Raw genomic sequence first — 19,952 nt, forward strand, 5'->3', positions numbered from 1 at the left:
CAAGATGCCAAATTTTATTTTTGTTTCTTTTTTGTCTGTTTTCTGTGTATTCTGTTTTTTCTCTTTATTGTATTAACAAAACTCTTAATAATTTTTTTTTAAAAAAACCTAAATGTAGAGGTGTGTGTGTGTGTGTGTGTGTGTGTGTGTGTGTTACATTTGTAAATCACTCCTCAGCCCCAGGATTTCAGGGTGGGGAACACACATAACAAAACTATTAAACAGTTAATTTAACCGATGAAACCAGTTCATAAGTAGCATAAAAAAATAGCCATACCCAAATGCTTGTGTGTGTTTTCAACTGCCTTTTTTTTTTAAGGAAAAATTAATCAGAGTGGCAGCTTTACCTCTGTAGGTACAGAATTTCTCAAATGGGGACCAACACAGAGAAGTTCTTATCCCTTTTCAACGCATAGCAAACTATGCTTATTGATGGGGACATGAGGCAGGACTCCCCTGCAGATCACATGGGGAGCCAACCTAGGAAGAGGCATTCTGTCAGGTAGCTGGGCTTTAAGTCATTTCTGACGTTACATTGAAGTCAGCACCTTGAATTGTGTACAGTCACAAATGAATGGCCAGTGCAGTTTGTGCAAAATTGATACTATGTGATTCCTTCTTGCTGCATTACTCAGAGCTTGTGCTCTTGCACTTTTATTTTATACTTAAGTGGTACATGATGGTGCCTAGAGGCATCTGGGCAGGCCATGAGTTGCACTTCACAGATAAGGGCCTCCCTGCTCTGGGAAATGACCTTGGGAGGTAGCAGCCTGCCCTACCCTGAGGTGAACTGTGCAGAGGCCCCAAATACTGGCTTCCCTGTGTACACATAGTGCAGCTGTGGGCATGTCACATCATGGCAAATCCAGGTCTTGGGAGGCCTATAAATCCCAGGAGGCAAACTGACATTGCAACAGATTCCAGTAAGTTGTTTGTTTTATCTATGGGCCGGATGTGCTTTTAGTATTTCTGGTTTTATCAATATCATGAGTTTTATGGGAGGTTTCATATTGTATCCTGTTTTATTATTGTCAACATTGTTGGTTTTTTTATTAGTAATTGTGCAAATACTTTAAATAAAACAAAACAAGTCTCAAGACCATACCAGGGTGGCTCCCCCATGCACTTTTAGTAATGTTAAAAATCTGAGGTCAGCAAAGCAAGTGTCAGCTACTGGGCTTGGTATGTCCAGAGAACCAATATTCTCCTTTCCAGGAGCTGAAGCAATGCTGGCATGGGAACGATCGAGATCATTGTATGTCTCAGCTATTTCGAAAACAAGTCTGACTTCCCAATACTTTGGTCCCCGACCTTCCAGAGCTGCAGATGAGCAGCGACTCTTCCCCTCTTTGCAGTCTTTCCCAGATGCTCTAAAGTGCGCTCTTAGGATGTATTAGTGCCACTCCAATTTTCTCCGACATGAAAGCGACTCGAAGACCTTCATCACCGCTGAGTGCAACAAGCGTGCTTGCAGATGCTATTTGCGATGAAGGGTATGTGACAGGATGCTTATTATGGCCAGCCGATTGTCATGTCCCAGGTTTGTGCAGAAAGGCGTGCAACCCCCCCCCCCCTTTTCCCCAATTCTTTTCCGGCTCCGGTCAGCCGACCAGTCCTGCTGGGTCCTGCTGCTTGCCGACTTTCCTTTCAGACCATGTGCCACATCAGTTTGTTGTTGCGAGTGGAGAGGCGGCTTGATCTCGCTCGCCCTGCCTTGAACTCACACATTCCAGACTTCCGGGGGACGGAGTCCAGAGGCTGGTGGGGTTTCAGCACCAGCGCCGCTGGACAGCTCCACACGCAGGAGCTGCGCAGAGGGGCTCGGCGAGGCGCTTGGCGTCTCGTCCGGCTGGGCAGTTGCTCTGTGCGCATCAGCCTCTCTCGCCTTCCTCCCAGGCAATCCTGTGGTTTTAAGCGGCGGAGACCGTCCCCTTTCGGGGGCGGGGAAGGGGCGGGCTCCGGGAGTCCGGAGCGCGCATAAAACCCCACCTCCCGCTTCAGGACTGCAGCTACAATTGGCTCGATGAGGCACTGGGAGAGATGTTGAGCTGGCTGCTTCCACCCATGGCTCTGCACACACACAGGGGCGGGTTGTGCCGGGGAGAACGGGAGGCTGGGCTCCGAGGCGGCGGAGGCGGTGGAGGAGGAGAAAGCGGCTGTGCTGCTGCTCCCGCAGCCTGCCTGCCTCCTTCGGTGACCGAGCCGCTGCTGCTGCTGGGCTGCTGCCTGCGGCCGGACGACCCGGCCGAGCGGGGGCTGCTGCTGGCGCCGGCGGGCGAGATGATGGCGGAGGGCGGCGGCGGCGGCGGCGGCGGCCAGAGGCTGAAGGCGCTGTCGCTGCTGGAGGCGGCCCGCTGCCGCTACGAGAGCCTGCAGATCTCCGACGACGTCTTCGGCGAGTCGGGCCAGGACAGCAGCGGCGGCAACCCTTTCTACAGCACCACGGCCGAGTCGCGCTCCGCCTCCGACGAGGATGCCGACGAGGAGCGCGAAGCCCCGGACGGAGGACGCAGCCAGCGGGGAAGGACGGCGGCGAGACGCGGAGCCAAGCCAGCGGCCGAGCAGAAGCAGCAGCAGCAGCAGCAAGTGCCCGGCGGCTCGGAGGCGGCTTGCCCGGCTTCCCTGGAGCAGCAGCAGGAGGAAGAAGAGAAGGTGGAAGAGGAGGAGGTGGAGGACGAGAAGAGGGGCTGGAGCCAGAGCCTGAGAAACACCGCTACCCCTTCCTTCAAGGATAGCAGCGGTAAATCGGCTCGGGTGTGTGTGTGTGTGACGGTGGGGGAGCTTAGGTGACTCGAAATGCGTGGGTCTCTAAGTGTGCACGTAGGGGGAATAGCAACCCTTCGCCCCTCGTTCCGAGGATTCTGTAAAGTGTGGTGGGGAGAAGTGGGGAGTTACTGGGTGGTGCGGGGAAGGCGCAGCCCCTGGTGCCTAAGACTTCCTGGTTAGGGAAAGACCCGCGAACTTAGGGAAGAGCACGTCTGGACGGGCTCCCGGGAGCATGGCTCCCTCCTCGCCCTGTTGGCCGGTTCTTCTTGCGAGGAGTGCCCCGCTTAATTCCTAAAGACGGCGGCACCATCGAAAGTGTGGCACGGTCTGTAATGGGATGGTCCCCTGTTGCATCCGGGCTGCTGCTGTGCCTAGCCAGGAAAGTGTCAAGAGATGTGTGCGTTTTATAAATGGATAACGGCGATGCTCTTCTATCGAGTGACTCTTCCACATTGTGGGGTGGTGGGGAAAGAACCCCCTTATGAAGCGGGGTGACCCTGCCTGAGCAGAGCCATCTTCTGTGTGAGCTCGAAGGAGAGGAGGAAGGAAGCTGATCTCGCCAGTGCCAGACTGCAGTCACCACTGCTGCCTAGATCTGCCCAGAGGAGAGGAGATGCGGAAAAGGCGCATCGCTCTCCGGGAAGCAGAGGAAGCTGCCTTAGAGCAGGTCAGAGCTAGTTGATCCAGCTAGTTCAGTGCTGTTCACACAGACTGGCAACGGCTGCTGGGGGTTTCAAACAGTGGCTTTCTCAGCACTACCTGGGGCATTCTGCATGCAAGGCGAATGCTCTACCACTCAGCTGAGGTCCCTCCCCATTATTGTTCTCTTTAATAAAATATAAATAATAAATATAAATTATAAATAAAATATAAAAGGGGAATGGGAAACCGGTTTTTATGATGTTGTATTGATGTTGTAACCTGCCCTGGGACCTTGTATCAAGAGGAAATAATAATGACTACTAATAAAAATAAGGGAACTAAGCCAGGCTCCATCCCATACCATCTGTTTAGAGGGCAAAGCCTCAAAAAGTCTCAGATCCATTACATTTTCCAGTTTCAGAACTGGCCGTGTGGTCTGATCTGTAGAGTTTGAGGGAGCTGCAGAGCATTCAAAAACAAAGCACCTTGGAAGTGTGTTCCTGAAAAGGGGGCCACCCCGTGCAGTAAAATGGTCATCCTTTCAAATAACAGAGCATTTTGGAAATTTCTGCTTGAGAGAATCCCTCTCTAACCTGAGTAGTAACAAGGAAGCCTTGGGTGTTCAACTGCTGAGCCAAGCCGTCTCACTGCATCTTGTAAAGAGTGGGTCAGCAGACATAAATGAGCTGCAAGATCCCCAGAGCTAGTGCGACAGCCCAGCCCTGAATGTCTGGCTGCATTCTGGCCTCATTAAAAGACTAGCTTGTAGGGCAGACTCCTCTTCATCATGCCTGTTAGTCATTAGGGGAACAAGCTTTTCTTAGGCTGCGGCCTGGGAAACCAGCTGCGCAGGAGGAGAAAGGAATGAAGTGGCTTTCAGGAATGGATGCACAGAGGTGCCTAAGTTTTCTTTGGATATCACTTTAACTAAGTGTAGATCTACATGCCAGTCAGAAACTTTGAAAGCTTAGTCATTGGCAGGCAGGGCTTGGCTACTTTTGGAAAATGACAACTGCCTCTTGTTTATGATTGATTATTTATGGGAATGGTTTATATCCCACCTTTTAGGATACCAATCCTTTCAAGTTGGCTTACAAGTAGCATTTAAATTACATTTTTAAAAGCAATAATCAATATCAACATATTAAACATATTAATAAGTTTTCAGGACTCTTCCTCTGGGGCAGTTGGTGGCAGGTGGAGGTAAGTCTAGCTGGAGGTGGTCTTTTGAGATGTTCTGGCTGGAGGTGGTCTTCTGAGATGGTGTTTGCCTTGTCCCTTTCTCTCCTGGGATCCCAGGAGGGGTAGGAATTGGATTAGCAGGATCATAAGCCCTTCTCCTTGGATGATTCCAGGAGAGTTCACTGAGTTCACTCAGTGACTGCAACAGCAAGTGATGACTTGACTGTAAAAAATGGTAATACATCATGCATGTGAGAATCTGCTTTTGTGTTGCTCAAATACAGTAATTTTTGCCCATAGAGACGGTTCTACCAAGAGCCAGTGGGTGACGAGTTCTAAAGTGACAAAGGTGCAAGTGTGAATCAGCCCTAAGGATACCCCTGAACAACAAAGCTCATGATGCAGGGCTCTCTGGCATTCTGCAGTGAGTGGGAGGGGAGCGTTTCTCATGAAGCACATACTGTATCTACTTGCTCTCATCTAGTTTGCAGAATCATAGAATCAATGTCCAGACCTGTGACCCTCCTGAAGTTGATGGTCTTTAGTGCCCACCATCTCTGGCCATTGGCCATGTTGGCTGGGGCTCATGAAAGACGGAATCCAACATCTGAAGGGCCACAGGTTCTTCATCATTGGTCTAGGTAGACATTTATGAGTTGTGGATTGATGACTGTGTCAGATGGGACTCCTAATGAGTCTGACTAGGAAATTCAAAGTTGGTGAATAAACTTTTTTTTTTTTTTTTAAGTGTGCTGACAAATGTGTGGCTCTTAACAATGTGATATACCAGGTTTTATAGTATGTGGTGGTGAAAAATGTCGGGTGTAGCCTGGTTAAAATTATATTGTAGCATTTTAACATTTTCTTAATGAAGAACCCCACCAGTACTGTATAATGGATGCATTCACTGCACTGAATTGTAAGAACTGGACAATGTGAGCAGATGTTGGCAACAGCTGTGTAGTAAGTAGGAGTGGGTGTTGCTCCAGTTGGAATTTCTTTGGAATTATTTATCTGTGTATGTGTGGTGGGGGAGTTTGTCTTTTTTCGGAGACTTCTTGTCTAGCTCGTAATTTCTTCAATTGGTTCTCAAAATTGTATGTTGGTTTCTCAGTTTGTTTAAGCCTTGGATTCTATATTTACACCCCCACCACATGTGAACAGCCCCCTCCAACATAACACAAAATATGCCTTGTTTATTTGATTTAATCTGACTGGTGTAAAATACCTTTTATAACTATTTTCTTCTTTATCCCCCCTTTTTATAATCATTTTTTCATTTTTTGTATATTCTTTGCAGTTCTTGTTTTCCCTTAACCACTTCTTTGTCCATTGCTCCAGTTGTATACATTTAAACCAAGTTATTTTACTTCCTGTTAGAGCTTCTCTTATTTGTTTTTTGCTTCTCATTTTCTTCACCCAATCCTTTATTTTAAGTATTTTCTTCTTTCACTTTTTCAGTTTCTATTTTTTAAATTTACTTGCCCTGGATACTATGGATGGAAATGTGTAAAAAACAACAACAACAAAGCAAATAAAAGAAACAAAAAAGACCACCCCAAAGGATGATTATTTTATTTTTAGAGGCTCCAAGGATTTGCATAATACCTGAGCTACTGGCACAAGGCATAGCTCTGGAAAGGCTGTGGTCTCTGAGCTTGTTTGACTATAGGGATGGAGAGGGAATTTTGATTCAGTTTGCATTTGAAGTGAATCTGCTTAATTCATTCTTTCCATAACTACACAAACCAAAAAACACAGATATCTTTCAAAATTTGCACTCTGCTGAATTTGGAGGGCAACTTTCCAGCCAAGTTATGTGTACAAAATACAGTAGTACCTCGGGTTAAGAACTTAATTTGTTCTGGAGGTCCGTTCTTAACCTGAAACTGTTCTTAACCTGAGGTACCACTTTAGCTAATGGGGCCTCCTGCTGCCACCGCGCCACCGCCACGTGATTTCTGTTTTCATCTTGAAGCAAAGTTCTTAACCTGAGGTACTATTTCTGGGATAGCGGAGTCAGTAATCTGAAGCGTCTGTAACCTGAAGTGTCTGTAACCTCAGGTACCACTGTATGCATATACTAAGTTAGCACATGCATAAAAATACAAACATTAGTGAAAATAACAAAATGCATTATATTGGGGTGAAAAAATGAGAAACCAAAATTGACAAACTATTTGATCAAGCTCAGGGAATATTCTTGAGCCACATGAGCTGAAAGGGAGACAAGACGAGCTTGATATACTTTGTACACTTCTTGTATTTAGCCCATGTGTTTGGTAAGACCTCTGCCCTAGTTGTGCTCCCAGGTCTACAGTGACTTGAGCTGTTGTAGCGGAGAGGGGAAGATTTACAAAGCCAGTATAAATGGAACCTAAAGTCCCAGGCTTTAACTCACTCTGGTTGGGGAGCTTCCCTGTGATACATCAGGCAGGTTCAGAGATTGAACAGCTCATTTTCTCCCAAGACAATGGACCAATAACTCAGGGATCCCAGAGCTCTAAAATCCACCCTTTAGTGGCTCCACTGATGCTGTGATTTAGTGTCCTAGTCTTGAATAAAAAAAAGATGAACGTTTTCAATTTTTGTACATTTAGCTGTAAGACAGTCTGGCCCCTAGTTGTACATTTAACTCTTTTCACGTCCTGAGCTGGAGAAGAATTTTGCAGGGAAGAGACACTGACTTTGCAATACATCTGAGCTCTAGAAGTCAGACAAATATATACTCTGGACCACGTGACTACAAACTTCAGCAATCTAACTAGGTGCCAAGATCTATTTTGTCTCGATATTTTGTATAGCCATCTTAGATTGCTGATCTCAAAACACTTAAGAATAAATCCATTTAAGAACATGAGACTGCTTCATAGAGTAGGGTTGGGAAAACCACAGTCTACCTTGTGTGATACTTTCGTTCCATAATCCATTAGCTTGTGAGTTAAAAATAAAGAGTGGACTTCAATGTAGCACCAAGGAGATTGTTCCATCAGATCTCATCTTTTCTCCCTCCCCCCGCAACTACTGTTATGGAGGTTCTTGCAATCCTAGAGCAGATTTGGAGGAGGTGGAGGGAAGCACAGTAAGATGAGAGACTCTTGCCCAATCTAAGGCATGTGTTGCCTCTGCCAGATCAGTTTTTCTGTTGGAGTGAATATTATTATCCTTCCTGTTAATAAAAGTTGGTTGCTGGCATATGGAGGTGCTGGGCACCAAAATGGCTGGAGCCGGAAGGTCCCTGATGATGCTGATGGGAGGGAAATTTCCAAACATGCAGTAAAGCTTGGCTTTTGGAATAAGGCCCTTGCCCCCGCCACTCCATTGTAGGGGGACTGACAAGGGAGAGCAACAAATGGATTTGAGTTTATCCTTTCCATGCAGAAGATCCCAGATTCAATCCCTAGCATCTCTAGTTAAAAGGACCAGGTAGCAAGTGACAGGAAAGACCAGTGCTGGAGACCCTGGAGAGCCTCTGCTGATGAGAACAGACAGTCCTGGGCCAGATGGATGGAGAAATAGGCTGAGCTGCTTGCTACAACACAATGTCCTAAACTGAAAATGCTTGGCAGGCGACTCTAGGACGGACAAGATGAAGTGCTACTTTGTATCACGTGTGTTTTAGTTGATGGAATTCTCTGCCATATGATGTGGTGATGGACCTATGGCCGGGTTTTAAGATGGGATTAGGCAAATTCAATGGAGGATAAGGCTATCGGTGGTTTCCAGTTCTGCTAACTGGAACTGGAACCTCCAGGCCTGGGGACAGTTTTTGGCTGGATATCAGCGGGAGAGGGACTGTTGCCTCCTAGCAGGCTTGTGGGCTTTGTGGAGGTGTCTGGCTGGCCACTGTGGAAAGAAGGATGTTGGACTAGATCATGAGCAAAAGACTCTTTTCAGCCTGAGAGCTGCTTCCCCTCATGGGGAACCTTCTGGCCTGCCATATTCTAGTGGAAGCAAACTGCTGGTTTGAATCTAGAACCTAAACAAAATGTAGACCTTTGTTCTGCAAAGGATGAATATCTCTTTTTAAAAATGGCATGGAAGCTGGAATCAAGATAAGAAGACATATTCTTGCTATTTCTGCCTTTAAGCAGTTGTAGGTTTGAAGTCTTATTTTCTGGAAATGCAAAGCTAAGGATGAAGATTCCTAAGGAAAAGCCAACAGGAGCTGGGAAGCATCCTGTTCGTGACAATTTATCTAATATGGGGGATGATGCAAATGTTTCAGAAACTTAAAAGTAAGAGAGAGGGAAGCTGTTGGCAACACGTACAGAGAACCAATTTTGTCCTGGGGAAAAATTGCATGTGAAAAGGACATTTGAGAGGAACACCAGGGACTGCATCCAGCATTCATCAAACTCAAAGTCTGGATGTAACTAACTTGGGTCCATTGACTGTGAGTCTTAGTTAGATCAGACCCTATGTATTGCTGCTTATATTTTAAAACTAGAAGGTTCAAAAGCAAATGGGGGACAAGGTGTGTGAAAAGATGTTGGGGACACTTCCCCCTCACCCATCAGACAGAGGGCAGGGAGTGCAATAAATATGGGAAGGAGCTCTGAGTTGGGGAGCAAATGCTTTGTGTGTCAAAAGTCTTAGGTTCATTCCCCTACTTCTATAGATAGGTCAGGGAAAAGGACGCGTATTTGAAACACTGGAGAGCCACAGCTATTCAGCGTAGTAAATAATTCTGATGTAGATGGTTTGGCATGGTATAAGGCTTCCTATATTCCTGCACCAGAAAATGTAAAAGGAAAGGTAAAATGGATGCTTTAGTTGAGTTTCCTGCATTGCAGGGGGTTGGACCAGATGGGGTCCCTTCCAACTCTACGGTTGTATGAAAGAGCATTCTTGCAGAATCACCGTGAATACAAATATCTGCCCCACCCCCACTGGAAATAATATTTATTAATATTTACTAATACATTGCTTCCTCACTTGTCAGCCCCGCTCAGTCCCTAAAGTGGCTGCTAATGTTAGAAGGGGGGGGGGGAGCATATCATGATAGCAAAGCGATAATAAAAACAAGCAGAGCTAAAAATAAGAAGGAGCCTGAAAGTACAGCAGCAGCAGGACAGCAAAAACTCCAAGCAAAGCAACAGCTTGGCAAAAGAAAAAACATCTTTTCAGTTTGCTGAAATTGCAGAAAGGGGAGGAGGGGTCAAACAGGATTCCGGAGGAAGTGAGCTCCACAGTCTAGAGCCAGTCTGTGTTGTGTGCCAGTCAGCCACAGCATTTAGGAAGCTGCCTGATCTCAAACACATCGGACCACTGGTCCAGCTAGTTCAGTACTGTTGACTCTCTAGGGTCTTAGTGTCCTTCCCCAGTGCCAGGGATTGAAGCTGGGACCCTCGGTTGGCAAAGCAGACTGAGCTATCACCTCCAAAGGCAATGGGACTTGGAAGAAGCACAGTACTGGGGCCATGTTACCTCCCTGACCAGACCTCTGTGGGTTATCTCAAGAAGGACAACGGAGGTGGGATGGGAGCCAAATGTTGCAATGCTAACATCAGGCGAAGTTGTCTATTTTTTACATAGGCCCAGGAAATGTACACTGAGATCTCAGCAAAAAGAAAAGAAAAAAATCCTTAGGAGAGTTAGTCACAGAGCCAGTCTCTTGATGCAAATGGCATTAGTCATTCCTTTTCCAGAGAAGTGCCTTTAAAAAAGGATAATTTTTCTTTTAGAGAAGAAAATCTCGTGGATCTTACAGCTGGGCTCAGTGAATCTGTCAATCTTTTCCCAGTGTTGGAGGCATTGCAATGAAGCAGAGATTATAATATAAATAATATAAATTCTAGACTATCTCTATTATATAAGTACAGATAGGTAGCCGTGTTGGTCTGCCATAGTCAAAACAAAACAAATTCCTTCCAGTAGCACCTTAAAGACCAACTAAGTCAGTTCTTGGTATGAGCTTTCGTGTGCATACACACTTCTTCAGATACACTTCTTCAGTGTATCTGAAGAAGTGTGCATGCACACGAAAGCTCATACCAAGAACTGACTTAGTTGGTCTTTAAGGTGCTACTGGAAGGAATTTGTTTTGTTTCTATTATATAAAGCTTTTCAAAAGTGTGACAGAACATGTCCCCCCCTTTTCTGCTTATTTAACGCTTGTGATTTTTCAACATTATAACTCTTCTTACCTTTTTCTTTAAAAAAATGTTCTAGTTATGCATTATATCTGTCTTGCAGAATAGAGATTGCAAAATTTTAAGTACTACCAGTTTTTCTTAAGGGATGGCATGTATTATTGCAATTGAGATATGAAGGAATTTTAGCATAAAATCAGTACACAGACCCCCCCCCCCGGTTTATTTTTTGGTCAGACAGTTCTTTCCTTTGCAGCTATAAAATTCTTCAAGAGGAAGTTAGTTAAGAAATATTTATCAAGAATATTATAATTTTTCTAAAAGGTAGTTAGTATCTTTGAGTATCAACAAACCTGCAGAGAGGAATAACTAGTAGATATTTCACACTGGGCTTTCAAAAAGCTTAGTCTCTCACCAAAGGCTCTTGGGTGAAATTGGCAGTCATCGTATAAGAGGACATGCTCTCTTGGGGATCTGTAATTGGTTAAAGAACAGAAACCAGATGCTGGGAATAAATGACAGCTTTCACACTGAAAGGAAGCAATGGGGATCCTCAAGTATTGGGATCTGTTCTGTTTAACTTATTCAGAAATGCTTTGCCGTTACAGGTAAGCAATAAGACTGTGCATGGACCTCCAACCCAATCTGATTTGTAAGTGCTGCTGAGGCCCTGTCTGTTTCAGACTGATCTGGACCTAGTTTGACCTAATCTGCACCTGAGTTTTACACAACTCTAAAAATCCCATTGACTTGCATTGCAACATGTAAATGGCTATAACATTCTTGGTTTCTGACATAGTGGCATGAAGTTTGTGGTTATGGTAGCCACTATAGAGGGGCTTAGCCCTGCCAACATTTCAGGTGTGTTGTTCCAGGGCTTTATATGTTAGCTACCTTTAAAGTTTGCTTTTTAAAAAAGCAGGCTGTGAGTGCTCAGTTCTCAGGCTGCTGTATTTGTCCTGCTCCTTATAGCAGGATTTTGAAAACATTAGACTTTTTAAAATTAAGCTTGAGATATCAGACATGGGCATCTAGCAGACACTGGTGGGAAGCAGCATGAGGATATCTGCACAGTGCCAGGGGATATAGTACAGATACAGGAGTCTTTTCAGGGTTGTCTTTTTCAGTGGGAAAAAGTAGTATATACATTGGAGTCACAGAACAGATCCTGTCATATCATATCGGGGTAGATTTGCAGGAGGAGGAGGAAGTGAGGGAGAATAAAAAGATCTCATTTTAATAATGTTCATTGTGGTTAACACCTGATGGTGGTGGTGATGCTGAATTCAGAAGGTTGTGGCTAAATAATATGCCCACAAAGTTTGGCTGTTAACAAGAGCATGTTGTCTTTCCTCCTACAGAGCAAGCTTGTTTTCCCCTGCCTTTGTAATGGTTCTAAAAGACATAATTATCATAAATTAAATGCTGATGGAGTCGTCTGTCTTGCATCTCCCCCCACGCTTTAGGTGGGCTGTCTGCTCTTTCTTCTTAGTACACAGCCCCACTTGCAAGTTTGCTCTTTACAAGTTCAAACACCTCTTTTTCTTTGATGCCACCAATCAGGTTCCCCCTGCCTGGCAAGCCCTCTGCTCCTCAGTTGGCTGCCTCGCAGGTGTGCATGATGGTTGCATTATATGATTATAATAATCCATGCAGTGAGGGTTCTACACAGGTTTGTAAGGGGTAGAATGGCCAGTACTTCATTTTTCTGGAATAGCTTTGGAGAAGCACGAGCACAGATCTGCTCAACACAGAGGTATGAGCTATGTTCCTGTCACCCAGGCTCTTGCTCATAACTGCAAAGTGATGCTCTCTCCCTTCATATTTCTGTGTTTCCTGTCCCCTTGCCCTCAGCTCAGTCACTGAAGCACTCAGAACCAAACTGGAACCAAAATGGAAGCCCAACTTCCATTCAACGTAGCAAAAGCCACATGCAGTACTGACAGTACAATCCTATATATCGAAGTCAGCCTCATTTGAAGCCCCTGGGAGTTGGACTTACTCTCAGGTAAGTGTGTGTAGCTGGGAGGGAGAGAAAGACAGTGTGCATTCTGATTTATCCAGGATTAAACTGGGACCCATTGCTGTATAAGTGGATATAAAGATAATACAGTAGGAGGAAGGAAAGGGCTGCAACCCTATTAGTGCTGGAGAGGATCATGGCCTTATTCTCCCTTCATTATTTGTATATGCACTTACACAGGCATGAATCATTTGAGTGATGCTCTTATAGATACTTCCCAAGTTTAATCCAGGATGAGTCTGAATGAGCACACTCTGCTTTTCCCTTGCGGATAATCCATTCAATCATTTCAGCATCTAGAATAGCTCTGTGGGACTAAATGCAGAATGATGGAGAGATTCAGTCCTTAAAACCTTAGCAAGGGGTTGCTACTGATGTAAACCTGGGAATTCTGGGTATGGGAGGAATTAATGGACTTGTAATTAAGAATAGGAGAAAAGGTTGATGCAGTTCAAGTTGAATCTACATGATTTGCACTTTCTAATAATAATAATAATAATAATAATAATAATAATAATAATGCATTAAAACAGCCATCCTTCAGAATTTGCACTTTTCAGAATTTTGCAGTGCAGTTCTTTATTTAATTAATGTCTTATACACATTAATTGCACATACTAGTGTGTATATAAATGCATGCGTTATTGAAAAGAGAATACAAGAATGCATTATTGATTTGCAAAAATCCGTATATTAGGAGAAATTGCATATAAAAATGTGTATTTTAGGAGTAATTTGCACTAGCATGCTGAATTTTCATGAGGACTTTTTTTTTTTTTTTTGCAAATTGATGTGGAAATGTAAAGAACCAAAACAGGAACAATGAGAAACTAAGAGAAACCAAAGTTGACAGATTAGCCTATCCTTGGTTGTGACCCATTGATCGGGAGTTCTAACAAAGGCTGCGGTTACGTGACCACTTCCCTTTGCTTTTAATTAGGGCTGCAAGCATTTGTTAGCTTACAGGGAACAAAGTGTATCCTAAGCATGTCTGTGCAGAAGTCCCATGGAATTCAGTGGGGCTTATTTGCAGGTATGTGGATATAGGATTCCAGTCTTAGTTGATTAACCCACTATGGCTGCATTCCTCTTCCCACTTACCTAGGAGTTATCCCTATTGAATCCAATTGGCCTTACTTCTGAGTAGACATGTATGTGATTGCACTGCAAAACATTGGTTGATTAATAATTACATTAAGCATGCAAGTTAAGAGTATACTTGTTTACTTTTAAGGCTATTTCGGTAATAGTGTACAGTGGTACCTTGGGTTACATACGCTTCAGGTTACATACGCTTCAGGTTACAGACTCCGCTAACCCAAAAATAGTGCTTGAGGTTAAGAACTTTGCTTCAGGATGAGAACAGAAATCGTGCTGCGGCGGCGCGGCAGCAACAGGAGGCCCCATTAGCTAAAGTGGTGCTTCAGGTTAAGAACAATTTCAGGTTAAGAACGGACCTCCAGAACGAATTAAGTACTTAACCCGAGGTACCACTGTATTACTGAAATAGGGAATGAAAAATAAGATGGCATTTCCATGGTAGCCTGTGTTAAGTTTATCTCATGCATCCTTGCTAAAAATGAAATAAAAACCACCATTTATAACCAGTGCTGCTGTCAAAACCACATCAAATCTTAGGTTACCTCTGTGTCCACTTCTAGCACTGGTCTGAAATGACAGCCCAAGTTTCTTAAAGACCTCTGAAGACCCCAGAGCACATCTGACTTCACCGGAAGGTGTTTTTGACCTACATTTCTAGGAAACGTCACCTGCAAACTGCTAGATCACTGAAAACCTTTTGCATACAACTCACTGGGAAATCCTATGTGCTAAGCCTCCTTTGAAAAGGATGGGAACCTTCCCAGAGAATGATACAACCCCCCTTTACTAAGAGAATGTCACTGTGCCCCCATCTGCCAAAAAATCCCTCTCAGCTGGAGAGATTTTAACCAGGCCCACATGCCCTGCTATAGCACAATCTAGACATTTATGCCAGGAAACCAAGGAGATAACTTGATTAATGCAGAGAGCTGGACCTGCCTTTTGGGAGCTGGCCATGTTTGCAAGATCTGCAGTGCACTGCTGAGCAGAGTGTGGAGCGTCGACAGTTTTAGCTTTAAAAATGCTGTTATTTTCCTAAATGATGGCCAAAGAGAAGAAAAACATAGCAAACGTAAGGACAGGTTATTTTCCCCTCGTGCCATAGAACCACTTTGTTTTATTTTAACTCCAGTGCTCATTTGGGCCATGTTTTCTTTGCAGTTAAAATATTCTGAGTGGCAGTAGAAATGCACTGAGCAAGCACAGAGGACGTGCGCCTGGTGTCCTTGATTATGCAGGGAACTTTTGGCTTTCATTCATCAAATGTTTCCCCGGGGAAATGTTAAGAAGTTTAGAATGGATGGCTTGCAAAGAAGAGCTGGAGCAGAACTTTAGCACAATGCTGTTGTATCACTACCTTATATGGGGTGAGCCAGCTGACCCTTGACCTGCCGTCCCATCCTGTATAATATCGGATCAGCCTGTAGTTCAATGTAAGATGCTATGTCCTGTATTGATTCAATACAGGATACAGTTTGTCCTGTATTTCCACTCCTCCCTCTCCCTCTGCCAAGTTAGGGATCCTCTCCAGATGTGTTTGTGAGAAAGGGCGTGGAAAAGGTCATGTATTTAAGCTCTGGGTAGCAAAGCACAAACAGATTTACGTGTGTGTGTGTGTATAAAATTCCAGAGGGGGCATTTAGGCTGCAATAGATTATAATGGATTTCTCTGAATTCATTTCAGCACCAGATGGGAGAAAAATAGCCCCCCAACCCCTGCCCCACCCTGTCCTGTATTTTGCCAGAACAAAGGCGGCAATCCTATTTTCCACTCATATGCATGTGTATATATCCTAAAGAGACATGGTAGCTGCAATCTGAGCAGTTGAGACCACTACGTACATCACAGAAAAGTACACTGGAATTAAGTGGATGCAATAATTAATCAGTTAGATGAATTGATTTAAAAATCTTGGGTCAATTTTAAAAGATCAGTTTCTTAGAAACCAGGGTGTTGGTTTGTTGTTTTTAAAATAAATCTGAAAATGGGAAGGGGCTGATTAGAAGAGGCATTCCCCATTCTCCCACACAGAATGTCTCTACAAAGATGGTCACAGCTGTCAACCTTTCCCTTTTCTTGCGAGGAATCCTGTTTGGAATAAGGGAATTTCCCTTTAAAAAAGGGAAAAGTTGACAGCTATGAAGATACTGCATGCTAATATGTGCACCCATCATCTTTAAAAGCCAGCTGTTTCATTCAGGGTGAATGTGTTGAGGCATCTGCAATGTTTTATAGATTTACTAGGCCATTCTAAGTACAGGCTTAAGTTAAACCAGCATAAAGCAGGACAGATCCAGAGCTAGTTTAGGAGGTTCAGGGAGGGGGGAAATGTTGGCTGGGCCAGCCTGAGACCAGTGGGGTGGAAATAAACCAGCAAAACACAAAGAACCGGCTCAGCTGGTATCAGTATGGGAACTGTGCCCACCTGTTGACATGCGGGGACAAGTTCCCAGGTGCCCTGATCAGATTTGTAGGAACGACAAGGCCGCACAGAGAGGGCTCCTGGGAAGCAGCACACAATTGATAGCATGGGAAAGCAAACAACCAGGGGATGGAATGCACACGCGAAGCACCCACCCACAGGCAACAACAGCAAGACTGGGTAGTGAAAGGCATTTGGAGTGCTGCAGTGCCCCAGCAACCCATATCACACACACATAAACCTTGCAAAAACACCAGGCGTGCACACAGGATGCTAGTGGCACCCCCACACCCCAACAGAAGGGAGATGCTAAAGGGTGGCAAAGCAAAGACCTGGTGAAGAGAGCACAGCAGAGGTTATATTTTCTGAGAATCCTTCGGAAAAATAATCTCTCATGATGGCATTTTACCATTGTACTGTTGAGAGTGTATTAACTTATGGTCTGTGTGTGTGGTTTGGGAGCTGCACAGTCAGGGGAAAAACAATGCTGTCCAAGGTTGTAAAGACTGCGAAGAGAATAATTGGGGGCACTCTTCCCACCTTGGATCAAATCTATGCTTCCAGATGCCATAAGAAAGCTGCAGAATTAGTGCATGATAGTGCGCACCCTGGAAATTATCTCTTTCAGCTTATGCCTTCTGGTAGAAGGTACAGGGTTATAAAGACTAGGACTAGCCGCCTGAGAAACAGTTTCTATCCAAATGTGATTTTGTTTTTAAATGCAGTGTAAGGTAGTCTCTATGTGAATATATTGTATTCAATTATGGGGTATCAGATTTTTTAGGGGCTAACCAGGCTGGGATAGTTGGGATAGCAGGCTTGTTGGTTTTTGAATGTCTGATGTAGATTTTTTCAATTTCGTTGTTCTGCATGGGACAATGACAATAAAGATTATTGTATTGTATTGTATTGTATTGTATTGTATTGTATTGTATTGTATTGTATTGTATTGTATCGTTGAAAGTTCCGTATGAGATACACATGGCTGAAGGCACAAGCGCAGACAGTGAGCAAACAGGAAACATGCATGTGACCCTCTTCAAAAACTCCAGAGCAAGCCCTTGGGTGGCTGCAGCAGACACGAGCCTGGTGGTGGACAGCTGGCATCATGGTTGCCATGGTGGCAGCAGCACAAGTGTGCACACCTAGCGGTGCCCCCCTGGCCTCAGCCACCACGGCTTCTGTGCTCACCCCAACATATTGAGAGACATTGCTATCACCATTTCTAAGACGTATCCTCTGTGCAGTCATTTCAGAATGACTTAGTCGAAGTTCCTTATCATTTTGTGAAATCAGAACATGCACCTCAGATCTGACTGCTTCCTTGTGGCTACCCAGCTGCTTTCCAAATAATAATGTGCAGTTTATTTAACAGTTTGGTTTCTCTTTGCAAACTCTGCATTATTCACTTAGCTCAAATTCGGTGACAAAAGGCAGAGCCTGGAGACTAAGCTGGCATGGAAGCCTGATTTTCCGGTTTGAGAATGAGAGTCCATGTTACTTTGGAAAGGAAAGCAAAGGTCAACAAACACTGCAGTTTAATCTCTCCAGCATATATGCTATATTCAGAACAGTAATAGAAAGAGTGTTGATAGATTTTGACGAGATGACTATCCCTTAATTAATGCTGGGGTCCTTTAAAAGATAGTCAGTAGATCTGGAAAAAGAAGTTACGTGAACCTAAGGCAGGCACAGTTCATAGAGCCCATGCTTCTGCAAGAAATGGCCACTTCTCCTTACCATTCTACACTTTGGAGGATCCTTTTATGGATGTATTCTGCAACATATTGCTGATTCAATAATAGTGTAGTAGTGGTGAATTTATGCTGGCCCATCTATCTACTGTAATCAGTTGTTATGCAATGTTTCCCCAATGTTGCGGCACTATCGCTGTCTGGAGGGGCGCACTCTGGCAACAGAGCACAACAAAATTAGACAACCCAGCCCAGGACCATTTAAGAGTTACAGGATTTCAGCAGGGAGAGATGGGACATGCACTGATTGGAAACAAAGCAGTATGTGTGCCCAAAAATGACTGCAGGCACGAAGAGTACTGAAAATAGGGGTTGCACATAACCACCCTGATACCGTCATGAGCACAAATCAGCATAGATGCAAAATAAGTAAGATGTCTAATAGGGGCCCTTGTCACAAAGGACAGCATTATCATGAGCCATTAACCGAAATCATGTTCCTTTCAGTCCCATCTTCTGCATCTTCACTTACTTGAGTTCAGCGGGACTTAACTCAAAATAGGTGCACCACCTATGAAGATGTAGGGCACTCCGGCAACCTGGTGTCCTTCAGATGTTTTGAAGTACAACTTCCATCATTGTTTTATTCCTTATTATTTGATAAAATTTAGACACCACTAGTTCGTTAACCCCTTCTCAAAGGTTTCCTTTAATGTGCAGGATGTCCTCCTGCCACCCAGAAAAGATTTTTTGAGGGGCAGATGGGGCTGCAGCGGAAAAAGGATGTTAACAATCTATGGCCTTTTAAATGGGGTGTGGTTGCTTTTAATGTATCCCTCCCCCCACCAGTTTTAATGAATTTATTATTTTGTTTGCTTGTTTTTCTGTCACTTTAAATTGCCTGTGGTATGAAAAAGTGTCCAATAAATTTAATAATAATAAAGGGACATAATCAAACATGATATCCCCCTTCTACCCAGTTAGTGGAGTTCCATTCTCAGCAGGTATAGTCTGTAGAAATCCAGCTTCTTCCACTATTGTTTTTGACAGATGGTTCCTTTCATCTTCTCATAAATCACAAAAAAGGACTGACTTGCAGCACTGAGGTCTTAAGAGTAAATCTCATTGATTTCTGTGGGACCCCTGGCCTTTGTTCTATGGCATATGACCAGACATTTCCACTGTGGTTCTTTTAAAAAGAAGGAGCACTGTGCTAGGTAGTAACTGCGACTCTTCTTGGCTCTCTGGTAAAAGAAGATATGTGAGTCACAACAGTCACTTGGGGTTCTGTCCAAGTGCCACATAAATAAAAAATGGTGTTTTCAAAACGAGAATTGCCACTCATTTTCTCTGGGCACTGACTCAGCAACAATCTGAAATACTGGAATGCCACATTCTTCCTCCTGTGATCCTGCCTTTGCTAACAATTTGAATGGAAGATTGAAATGTGCTAATGACTGCAGCTAGAAACCTGACTTTATTCATCAATGCTGCTTCCTTTTTACTGCTCTTGGAGAGGAAATTCTTACCCCTTCAGGAAATGTGTAACTGGGGCAGCTCAACCACAGTAGGGAAACTGGAATGACTGCCTGTCAAAGATTTCTCAGTTTTCCTTGATGGTGGCCGGTTCCCTTACTCTTCCTTTGCTACATCCTTCCACTGAGCAACTTCAACTCAGCCCATTTTTACTCAAAAGTTGTTGCTGGCATCCATATGTCTTGAGAGACAATGGAGTGTGCCTCCAGGGGTGAGGTCAAACTGCTGTGTTAGCAGCACTGAAGTGACTTCTCTGGGGCGCAAGCCTGGGCAGTGTGTATGGAGGTCCTGGGCTGCCCAAATAACAAGACCTCTTTCCCAGCCTCACTGATGTTTCCCAAAGGAAAGCAGAGCAATATGTTTGGGACCAGCTTGCCTACAGGAGTTGCCAGAAGGAGGCATATATGGCACCATCCAACCACCGTAGCAACTTCACTCTGGATTTGTGTAGGGTTTATTCTTCCAATGATACCTCACAAGGCAGCCGAGG

The 19,952-nt window shown here is 44.3% G+C and overlaps 1 protein-coding gene across 1 annotated transcript in view; it reads left to right on the forward strand.

Moving 5' to 3' along the window:
• Positions 1–2,013: 2,013 nt before the first annotated feature.
• The window catches only part of PGBD5 (piggyBac transposable element derived 5), a 67,467-nt gene continuing 49,528 nt past the window's right edge, over positions 2,014–19,952 (forward strand). The window contains exon 1 of the mRNA XM_081855850.1: positions 2,014–2,740. Coding sequence (XP_081711976.1) covers positions 2,041–2,740 — 700 coding nt within the window. The 5' untranslated portion in view covers positions 2,014–2,040. The remainder of the gene's footprint in view (positions 2,741–19,952) is intronic.

Source organism: Podarcis erhardii (genome assembly GCF_964252035.2).
Source record: "Podarcis erhardii genome assembly, chromosome: 3".
NCBI classification, from domain to species: Eukaryota; Metazoa; Chordata; class Lepidosauria; order Squamata; family Lacertidae; genus Podarcis; species Podarcis erhardii.